Genomic DNA, 12,212 nt, shown 5'->3' with positions numbered 1-12,212 from the left:
AGTTCATCTCTTCAAGCGTTTCTAATTGTGCAAAGAATACCATGGGAGTTTATTTTGTTAAGGAATGTGCTATAGGGAATCAGATGAAAATAGCTCATCATTTTCATGTCAGTAGGAATGTTGCTATAGGAAAAGCTGTTGTGAATTTGTACATTGCTTATCTGAGAGTACATTTTCTTTATGAAGTTGATGTTCAATTCTTTTTTTTTTAAAAGCACAATGTGGTCTTAATTGCCGCTTGATATATGTCAGTGTCACTTATTTAGATGGTGGAGGTCTCATTTGTTTTTGTGTCTAGGTAATCATTTGCTTAGACAGTGAGAATTAATTTTTCTTTTGGTACCAGTGAAGTCATATAGATCTTTTCAAGAAAATAAAAGTTCTTAGACATATGATCAGGTTCTACTGATAAGAGTACATCTATAATCTTTTTAGAAGTATATTTAATGGAGATTGAAGTGGAATGTGTTGCTGAAAATATTTTCTGAGTAATTGTAAACTATTCTAGGTACAATCTGTAGAACTATTCCAATGTGACATAAAATATATCTGATTTACTAAAAGCTGTCAAGGGAAATAATGATTCAATATATAAAGCATCCAACAGTACACCACATGAGTGTTAGCAGGAATACAGAACACATTGATGATTCAGGCACTTATATTTCTTCTTGTGTGGGAGAATGGCCAAGAACAGTAGTCCTTTCTTATCTGTAGGAGAAATTTCTAAGACCTCCAGTGGATCCATGAAGCCAGGGATGCTATTGAATCCTATACATACTATGTTTTTGTCTTTGTATACATACCTATGATAAAGCTTAATTTGTAAATTAGGCACAGTAAGAAGCTAACAACAATAATAAAAAACAAAAATTATAACAATACACTATAATGAAAGTTATGTAAATATTATCTCTTCTCTCTCAATATATCTTATTGCACTTTTCTTATGCTGCTTCTTGTGATGATATGAGATGATACATGGAAGAATGAGATGATACACTTTATAGCTTCTCTTTGTATATGCAAATTACCAGCCTCACTACTCTTGCCTTGGGGATCATTATTAAGTAAAATAATGGTTACTTGAACCCGAACACTGTGATACCACTGCAGTTGATTTGATGACCCTGAAGGCTACTGTATTAATCAGCTTTTCTGTGTTATGACAAAACACCTGAGCAAATCAACTTAAAGGAGTAAAAGTTTATTTTGCCTCATGATTTCAGAGGTTTCAGTCCATAGTTGACTACCTCCATTGTTTTGGGGCCCAAGGTAAGGCAGAACATCATGGTGGAGCAAAGATGCTCACCTTAAGGTGGCCACGAAGCCAGAAAGGAAGGGTTCTAGGGGAAAGACGTGCCCTTCCAAGGCACACCCCCCAGTGGCATATTTTCTCCAACCAATAGAAAATATCCTAATACTCCATTCAGCTGGGAATTCATCAATGGATTAAGTCATAGCTCTCATGATCCAATCACTTCCCAAAAGCCCCACCTCTAAACACTGCATTGGGGAGCAAACCTTTAACACATGAGCTTTGGGGGGATCTTTAATATCGACCTTTAAATGATTAGGCATCAGGTAGCATATATTTGTGGATATTCTGAACAAAGGCATAAATCAGATCATGAATGAGAAAGAGTGAGATACCATGGAATGTCATGATACTACTGAGAAAGACACATAATTTAAATTTATAAATTATTTATTTCTTGAACTTGCCATTTAATATTTCAGATTGTGATTGACTGCAGATTGTGATTGACTGAATTCACTGAAAATGAATTCAGACAGGGAAGATACAACTGTAAATTGCTATAATTTTTTTTAAATTTTTGGTTATGATGGTGTCATGCTGAGAAGTAATGTGTATATCTGGCAATCTCTGCATTAAGTTCTACATTGAGTTAAAAGTCAAAATAAAATTTCTAAGTTTTTATAGGCTATTTTATATCACCTCAGTCTAAAATGCCTGAGCATATAGTCATGAGTGCTGTTAATAGGAGTTTAATTTTGTTTATAAATATGCATGAATTGTAAACTTTAGAGCCCAAGATAATATGTTATTTTGCCTATATGGGTATAACAGTCCATCAAATGGAAATGACTTACATTCGTTCATAATACTGTAAATTATTGTTAGTGACAGAAATTTCATGTTCTGAGTTGATAATAAAGGAATATATAAAGGATATATAAGAACTTAAATTTTAATGCTGTTCTCTTTTTAATAACATCAAATTTTAGCTATCTTCCTGGGATCATACCGTATGCCATATGAAGATATAAAAAACATTATTCTGGAAGTTAATGAAGACATGCTGAGTGAGGCCTTAATTCACGTAAGATGGATATCTTCCTTTTGAAATTGTTTTCACAGATATTTCTATTGATACCTTCTCAATGTAATTGTGAGAAAATGCTATATTTGGATAATAGAATCAGAAGTGTCTAACTATATGCTAATAAGAGACTCAGCCTGATTTATAATATCTAAGTTCTAATTGTGTTTCTGCCATTTATTACTACTATCCTTTTAAATAAAAGCATATTCTCATGCAGATATGTCATTCCCTGTCATTCACTGTGCATGAAATTCCATGTATTTTATCACCAAAATGGCCCCACTAAATAGCTATTGTTATTACCTACCATATTATGGATGAGAAAACTCAGTGGTCAAAAGATTAAATTGCTTACTTGATCAATGGGTAAGTGTGGTAGACTAATCTTTTTTTGGTACTTACTTAACATGTGCTAGGGATTATATTAAGCACTGTATGCATTTAATATTTTTTCCAAAAAGGAACCTGAGGCTTAGAGATTTTTTTCAGTGTCACATAGCTTATAAGTGACACAGTAGCAGACCTGGAATTCAACACAAGGTCTGTTTTGACTCGAAAGCCATTATATTATTACATTTTTCACGGGCAAGCTAAAGCTTTCTATACCCTTTTCCTCATTTGAAATTACAGGGTCATTGTGCGGATTAAACTAAACAATGTTCTTTGTAGAATAAGGCACTATATAGATCTACCATATTCCTAGATTTTTTAATATGACTGGCCCTGTCTGGTTTAATTTTCGGAAGTCAGAACTACAAAAAAAAATTATGGAAGGGCATAGTCATTGTAGTTTTTGTTGTGCTTTTTAGGGTAGAGAGGGGGAAATGATGCTCAAGGTCTCCCTATGTAGCTTATGCTGATCTTGCACTTGAGATCCTGCCTTAGCCTCCTAAGTGCTGGAATTACAGGTGTGCATACTTCTGCCTGAGTTGTCTTTTGTTTTGGAACCATGCCATTTTTTTTTAAGAAGATTTTGAATACTTTATGGTATATAACAGTTTTGCCCTATCTCCCTTACACTCATGCTAAATGTTTTGGAGTATAGGCCTACATCACAGATTAACTCATGTATATCATGTTTTTAATTTAAACATGGTTATTTGCTATAGGACTAAGTTTTCAATGAGTTTATACAGGCACTTAATACCATGACAAAACAATATCTGTAAGAGTTACCATTCATAAGAAATCCCGTTGTGGAAAAAATATTAACATACACACACCAGCAACAAGCAAGTAGTCCATAGTTCCCTGAGTTGAAATGGGAAGCTGATCAAATTTGACCTACCTTTTAGTCCCAGGATTGTTTGCACGTTAGTTAGTCAGAATGAGCAAGGCATGAAACCTAAATGTGATTTAGTTCTTTCCTTCAAGTAGAAGATTTAGTTTTAAAATATAAAAAGGCAAATAAACTGTTGACTCCTACTCAATAATTGGAGTATTCTAATGCTTTCTATATAATCAAATTATAGCAGAATAGACATACTTTGAAAAGTTGAGCAAAATAGCTATTAAAACACTATACCTTTTCCTTTACATGCCTTGGTAAATAAACAAGAATGTAAATGTGCAAAGTGGTTCTGTGGTACTTATTTGCTGGTAACATTTAAGAAAAATCTTTATTATTTTTAAAGTCATGCTTTCAGTTCTTTAGGGAATATGGTACAGAAACACAGACTCTGATGATTATCTCACATGCAACAAGCTTTTAAAATGTGTATATAGAAATTTATTACCTGGGTTTTTTTTCTCTGTTTTACTTCATAGCATAAATGATATATATTTGCTTCTGTTTAAATTGGATAAACCTGGTCCAGTTGAGAGTAATGAATTGCTTACAGTTTGGAGATGGTTGTAAATTACGTCTAAATTCTTGAATTTGCTAGTATAATCTCATCCACTGTGCAGTCAATGCAACTGCTTTTAAAAACTCGTTATTCTACATTTTGTATTGTATTCTGGGAAGGTAAGTGAAGGTGAACCAAGTATAGATTCTGCTGGGCTACTTTGTGCCACTTATTTTCCTACTCACTGTGTATGGTTTGCACTGGACCTATCTCATCTCTTTTGATTTTCTAGACCTCCATTCCTTTTGCTAAGCCTTTATCTTTTTCTGTTTTTCACCTATGTGTTTGTGTTACCCCTTTCTTCTTCTACCCCACTGATTTTGTACCTTCTATTTGTTTCATGGTTTCTACTTGCTAGGACCCTTTTAAAAGCCAGCTTGCTTTCCTTCTCAGTGCCAGATACTCTTAAATTTTTTCTCATTCCTTACCCTGTTCAATCAAAGCTCATTTTCTTAGTTCTGCTTGTAGGAAGAAAACAGTTTAACATGTAATGTTAAATGTGTGGTTGGAATTGGGCTACTTGGGTATGATTCATAAATGATGAGGTACCTGAGTTATTAAGGTTAATATTGTGATTATGCACATGATGCGTCCTAGTATCTTCTGGTAAGGAAGATGCTCCAGGGTTGAAAAGGTTATATGGTTTTCCAGCCCCCAAAGAAAACTTCTTCCCTCATGCAAGAGAAAAAACTAGAATACCAGTACTCTTTCCCTCTCCAATACCAGAAATGTTTGCTTGAGCAATGCAAAAGTAACATCAATATATGAGCTATTTACCATTTATGTCTAATTACCATGTAGTACATCGATAATGCATAGCATTAAATACGTATCATTAGATTAACTTTGTTGTAAGTTCTGTTTGATTACAGTTTTGAACTCCATCCATGCATAATCATAGTTTGTTGCTCATGTGGCATGGTTGTCGCTTCACGACTACAAAAACAACAAAAAACAATTATGGATACATTATTCCCCAGAAACTTGAATTAACGTCAGGATTATCTCCCCTAGTATGGGTCAACAGATTCTTCCTTGCCAGACAACTAATAGATTTTAGTTATTTGGAAGGATAAATGTCTAACATATACAAAAGCTACTTTTATTTAATCAACAAGATAAAGTAAAGCACAAATATTGAGGTTATTAATAAAAACACTTATGTCTCCTATATTTCAAAATGGCCAAATTTAAGCTAGAAACTGATTGACTATGTGAAAGAAATTGAAATGTCCTAAAATTCTTACACTAACACATAGAAACATTTAAAAGCACACCATATCCTTAGGTGGTTGAGGAGCCCTTAATATATATAATTATGAGTTACTTCTAAATATTGTGTAATAAATTTGGGTGAGTCTTAGAATCATTATTCCACCTTTACAAATCCACTTGTGTGAGCTAACTTGATCTATTAAGATGAAAAAATCTAAGGTCAGTGTTTTATACTATATCAGTGTTAAAAAGAAAATTTGTAGACAAACTTACATATGAAACATTGACAAAAAAATGAAACTAGTAGTTCAAAAAAGTTATTCAGGTGTTAAGGGAAAAATAAAAGTATGAGTTTGTTTTTTAGCTAAGTAGTATATATAAATGATTCTTAAATGCTGAAGAAATATCATTTTGGTAGGGAATTTATACTTCTACTTACAAGGAATATGTGAAAAAAATGATCCACATATGTTAGCATATTATTATTGCAGAATAATTTACAAAGATATGATAAAACAGGAGTTGATAACTAGAAGTTCAAAGTCTCCTTTTATGACCCATGGAGAGAATTCACGGGGTCCTGATTTTGGATGTGCAAAATATTGCATCTTTATTTTAATTTACTTCTAATTAATATTTAGTATTTCATTTAATTAATAATGTAGGCAACAGACCAAAGTAGTATCAACATTGCTTCTAACTTTGACACTAATAGAAATAATAAATATTTTCATACCACATTCCAGTTGTCACAGATATCTTGGAACATTGTTTACAATCATTACTACTTCAAAATTAAGTACTTATTAGGCCTGCCACTAGATCTTATTTTTTAATCAAGAAGTATATCTATTATAATATTACAATTTATTTTTATAAATATGTTGATAACTGTTTCAATTCATTTTATTCTGAGAAGGGACATGAAAGGGAAAGAGGTCTTTGGCACAAGCAACAAGACCTGAATCTGGTACAGAGGCTTGCAAAGAGGAGCTGCAAGTAGTTGGGCTGTGACTAAGGTGGGCTTTCTGGAAGAAGTGCAACTTGAACTGGACTTTCAAGTTCTAGAAGGATTTAGTCAGGGATTAAAATGAGGATCAGTGAGATTCTTAAGGTTCCTAATGAAAAAAAGTGACAAATAGAAGGTTAAGTCAGAGCTGCATTTCTGGAGATCACACATGTTTAGGGGAGCAAAAGAAATGAGTGTCAGGCTAGAATGCTATGATATGTCATAAAAGCCAATGCAGGAGAGTTTAAAAGGGCAACAAATAAGAGAATGAGATCAGGAGAGCAGGTACCTCTCTCTTTTTTTTCCATGTATTTTTAACTAATACATAAGATCTTAAAAATTACACAAATTAATGGAATACCATGTAATGTTTTAATTCATATATACATTGTACAATGTTTAAATCAGGTTAAAATGTATCTACTCGAATATTTATCATTTGTTTTTTGCTAAAAACTTTCAAAATCCTTGTATTTCTAAAACAAATGTTCTGTTTGTTCCTGGTCTTGGTCTCTGTCTCCCTTGTTGTTAAGGGACAGATGAATTCCTGCTGGGCATGGAAATGTCTGATATCCTATTTGCTGCTCTCTCTTCATTAGCCTTGTTTTTTTCTGACTTTTCCTTTCTCTTTTCTCTTCCTTCCTCCCTTCCTTTTTTTCTTTTCAAATATGTCTTTCTTTAATAAAAGACCCAAATTGTTATCAATAATACCTCAGTTAGTAAATTATAGCTCCAGGGTTCCTCCATGAATAATATCTCTCTGCAATACATGTATGGGAATAGTCCAGCTTGTACCCTCCTCTTACTTTCCACATGTACTAGCTATACTGTGTGAGTTCTGTATGCAGTATGTAGAATCTGTAGGTTCCCACATGATTATGTTTTCCCAAATGTGACATTACATCAAAGAAGAGATTATATGATCTGCATAACTCATTGTTGATTACTGACAAAATGATTAAAGTGAAGCAAAGGTCATCTAATTCATTCCCTGGAATCCAGGCAATGCTATACCTGTCATCAAACACAGATGGCTATTGATTCTGGAGGGAAAAAGGATTCTTCAACTTCCCTCAATTAACCAGTTCTAGAGTATAATTATTCTTATCGTCAGGAAGTTCATGCATGTGTAATAGTAGAGCTCGTTTTTGTCTCCTCAATCCATCTTTATAATCATTGATCTATTTATGTGGCTATCGACCATCTATATTTTATGCAGACTTGTGAGTCTGCATGTGCTTGTGCACTTTACGAGGGTTGATGACTTTAGAAGACTATATCAAGTAAGTCTATAATAGCATTAGTATTATAGAATTTAAAAACATTTTTCTTTTAAATAAGAACTTGCATTCACCATGTTCATTTTTATAATTTAGGGAAAATGAAACATTAGCATTGACAGCAACAATTATAAAACATTTATTACTTATCATACCATAGTAGAATAATTATTTTATGGCCTGCTATTGCAACCCAAATATACTTTTATCCATGAATTGCTATTCATTTTTCATCTTTTGTTTCTAAAATAGTTAGTGATTTTAAAATGTACATTTTCTTGTCCATCTTGACTATAGTTTTCTTTGACCCTTTTTTGCTACTTTGAGTTTTTTATTAAAATCGCAATTATTTCAAACAAATGTTGTGGCTACTGATTTTCGTTCCCTTCAATGTCTGTTGTTGATAATATCAGCATTTATTTGTTACCATCAGTGTTGTGTTAGTTTTATAAAGAAAGAAAAGGAAGCTTTAATAATTAATTTTTTCTTGTACTAGTTGAATTGTAAAAAATATTTTAAAATTTAAAAAAATTGAGCCTATTTATGTTTTGAGCTTAAACATAGCTCTTATAAATAGTTCAACAAGGTATAGCTTCAATAGTTAATTTTTTGCTGCCTTGTATACTTTAAGCCATGATGAAACTTTATTAAAGTTGTGGTGCTTTCATACTATAGATCCATTTGGTATAATGAAATGAGATGATGGTCAGGGTAGATCGGGAATTCCCTTGTAGTGGTAGAACTTTGAAAGTGTCTTCCTTTTCCTTACATAAACTCCCAGGACACTCAACTGAGAATCAGAAGCAACACTGTACTATAATCCTTACTCTAACATGAGGCTGTGAGGCTACTTTTAGCTAAAAAAACAGTAGTACCTCAGCCCCTGAGATGTGGGGGTCAGAGAGTACAGGTTCAGGTGCCCTTGATGGGATTAAAGGGCAGAGAAGGAGAACAATTGCACTTTCTCCCTACTAGCTTCCTACTTATTTTTATAGTGCATACATTTGTTTCAAATCCACAATTATTGGTTAATCATAGATTTAATGAATTGTAAGACAATAATTGATTGCATCTGTTAAACCACTTTCTCTCTGTAATCAAAACTTTTTTATATACAAGGGCTAAATCCTATGATTTTTATAAGTTTATACTATAATTCTGTATTTCCAATGTGAAGTAGAAATTTACTTAGTCATCAAATCTACTAAAAACATATGATAGTTACAGTATAATTTAACCTAATGTAGTAAAATTAGCATGATATGGAATACTTGAGCATAGCATAATATAGATTTAACATAATGGTATTTTAACTAATCTCTTTAAAACTATTTTATAGAGGCAGTCAGGAAAGAATACGCAGAGAGATTTAGCTCTATTTCTTAAGCTCTGAAGTATACACATAGATTTAATGTCTTATGTCTACACTTTTGGAGTCTTAAATGTTACACAATAAATATATTTAAAATGCTTAGTGAGTGTTGAAAGCATACAATCAAGGCACAGTTTCACAGCTTAGGCACTATGACATTCAGGTCAGTTTGTGTGTGTGTGTGTGTGTGTGTGTGTGTAATGATGTCCTTTAGCAATGTCCCTGTCCTCTACCCTTTCGTTGCCAGTAACAACACTCACCATAGGCTATGACAACCAAAAATGCCTCCACACTTTGACAAATGTTCCCATGGGGAGCAAAATTTTCCCCTGTTGCAAACCAATGATTTTAAAAATTACTTTTATTTCTCAAAAATAGTTAGTAAATATAATAGAGGTAATGATCTTTTTCCAAGTACACTGTACACATCTGTGTAATTATAAAGAAATCCCTTTCTATTAATTTATGCTAATAAAAGTAAAATAAAGTTTCAGAATTTAATAAGAGCCCAATTATTTTCTTTTATCACGAATTTCATGACATAGAAATTGGAAATTTGAGTAGTACACATCGAAACAAACATCCATACCTTGTGTTTAAAAAATCTAGTTCCCAGAATTGTAAAGTACTTACTCATGTTAGCTCTGATTTTGATAGAATGCCTTCTCTTTAAATTATAAATACTCCTAGTGAAACTTTGTTTAAATTACAGACCATGATTATTTTTCAGCTGTGAATACAGAAGAATCATTACTGTGAATTGGCCTTTATTTCCTTTATCACTTATAGGTCAGGGTTTTTTTTGTTTGTTTTATGTTTGCAGCTTAATAGCGTTGAAGTAGTCACTGAATGCCATTTTTTAAAAACTTGTTTTTAAAAAATATGTCATTTAGGGAAGGCAAATAATACCACATACACAATCTGTGATCACAATTCTATCCACACAATTCTCAGTTTATTGATTTTTTTTTTTAGCCCTCATTGTTTGATCTATATTTTCACTTGCTGTGGTAAGCAGGTGGGTGACTTTGTTGAGTTTACTGTTGGATAGGAATAAAAAGTAGCCACCAAAGTTCTACTAACTAAATACTTATGCAATGTCTATCATTGGAAATTGGAGTAGAAATTGAATTATCCTTTAAAAAATATCTTTATCTGAAGAAAATGTTAGAGAATGAAAAACATTGAAACAACCTTTGTATACATGAATATAATATAGTGCACTGTACAGTAAGCTGTTGAATATTAGGGGGGGTCATGGTGATAGAGAATGAGTAAGTAATGGTGGGGAGAGGATTAATTTGATGAAAGCATGATATATACAGACCAAAAGTACCAAGGCAAAACCCCCTTGGACTATCAGTATACATTTAATCAAAAACAAATGAAGGGCAGGAGGGTGGGCACAAGCAAAGGAGGATGAGGGTGTATACGATAAATGTATTTTGTATCCATATATGAAAATAGAAGAATGGAACCTGTTGAAATTGTTCTAAGACGGGGGATGGAGGAAAGAGGGAGAACAATGGAGGCGGTAAATCTAACTAAGATATATTTTAAACAAATATGTAAATATCACAGTGTATCTCTCTGTATAGCTCTTTTATGCTAAAAAATAAAAAATAAATAAAATGGAGCATCTTCTTCCAGTGTTAGAAGACATTATAAGTATCTGTATGAACACTCATTTTTGTTTTTGTTGTGAAATAATATATATATATATATAATTAGGTGCCAAGTGATACTTTATTTTTCTTAATGTAATATAAGAAATATCGGATTCTATTTCTGCATTAATAAGCAACATTTTAGTAAAATGAATAGATAGTTCAACTATTAATAAGACCATTACTTATTTTATCCCATATGAAGGATTCAGAGTGACAGAATCACTTAATGAAATAAAATATTTCAGCTTTGTTACAAAAATAAAAGTAAATATTTTGGTCTTCATTTTATTTTTTTTTCAATGTATGTAGTTGAGTAGAGTTGGAAAAAATTGTTACTTTTTAGGAAAATCAAATAACATGTCTGCTTTTCTTCCTTTAATGCCATCACTAATTACTAAATCTTCTCTTTAGAGTTCCTACTCTTCAGTTGTTTATATTTAAAATACCACTCTCAACTTCCTGGGGGTTAAAACATTGTTTGGGGTTTCAATCACTTATTCCTTGCATGAGCTGCAAGTCACTTTTCTTCTTTTAGCCTTAAATTTCTTGCAAGGAGAACTTGCAAGAACCCATTCTTATCAATTGGGTTATTATGAAAATTAGATATGTGCAAATGTTAAAATCCTTGCAATCTATAAACTGCTAAACAAATAGAATACAAAGGTAGATGAGCCTCTCAGATATCTATTTAGCTCTAACTTTGCACCTTTTTTAGTCATTTATCTATGGATTCTTAACTCATCACTTGAACATTCAACTTTCATGTGAAAGTATATCCCTTGTAGAACTCCTCTTGCTCCTCTCAAGTAAAGGCATCCCTTCTTTACTTCAATTCCTTCTCTTCTTTTAGACCGCCTGAGACTCAGCCTGTTTAGAGTACATTCTTACTGACTATTCCACTGGTGGTTTATGAGAGCCACACTCTTACTCTATACTAATCCTTCATCACTTCTTTAGTCTTACCACCTTTGTTTCCTAGCTGGTCTCTTTGGTCTATAGACTGCCTCTAATCTAGTATATCTTACGTGGAGATTTTAGTGATCTCCATTAGCCTAAGTTCATGCAAGTAGTGTGTTTGGCATACTAAATTCAAAGGGAACAGCCCTTTAGTTCAGTTTGTGTAAGTTCTGTGTTATATATAATTTAAAAAACCATAGCTTCTTACAGAAGAAGAGATTTTCTTTAGCCAATGGAAAGCATCATGTATAGGGAAACTGTTGTTGTTGGCTGCTCTAAATCCATTAAGAACATTTGAAGTAGTAGAAAGAACAGATATGAAACAGAATGCATGTAAATGAAGGTGTACTTCCTCTTGGGAAAGTAGAACTCACAGCTCCCTAAAGGGGAGCTTAAGAATCTTTTCTAGGTATCCACTCTGCATATGTGGACTTCTCTCATGTGATCTTATGTCCAGGTCTCCTCAGAAGGGCTAACAGGTCAAGTGCCATCAAATGTACAGGCTTTTCAAAAC

The 12,212-nt window shown here is 32.8% G+C and overlaps 1 protein-coding gene across 4 annotated transcripts in view; it reads left to right on the top strand.

Annotated features, from left to right (window-relative positions):
* Diaph2 (diaphanous related formin 2) overlaps window positions 1-12,212 on the top strand; it is an 879,521-nt gene that overhangs the window by 396,027 nt on the left and 471,282 nt on the right. For all 4 annotated transcript variants that reach the window (XM_074062667.1, XM_074062668.1, XM_074062666.1 and 1 more), the window contains one exon: window positions 2,251-2,345. In XM_074062667.1, coding sequence (XP_073918768.1) covers window positions 2,251-2,345 — 95 coding nt within the window. The remainder of the gene's footprint in view (window positions 1-2,250; window positions 2,346-12,212) is intronic.

The sequence above is a fragment of the Castor canadensis genome, chromosome X (genome assembly GCF_047511655.1).
Source record: "Castor canadensis chromosome X, mCasCan1.hap1v2, whole genome shotgun sequence".
In the NCBI taxonomy this organism is placed as follows: Eukaryota; Metazoa; Chordata; class Mammalia; order Rodentia; family Castoridae; genus Castor; species Castor canadensis.
Note: the sequence above shows the minus strand (reverse complement) of the source record. Positions and strands in the feature narration are given on the sequence as shown.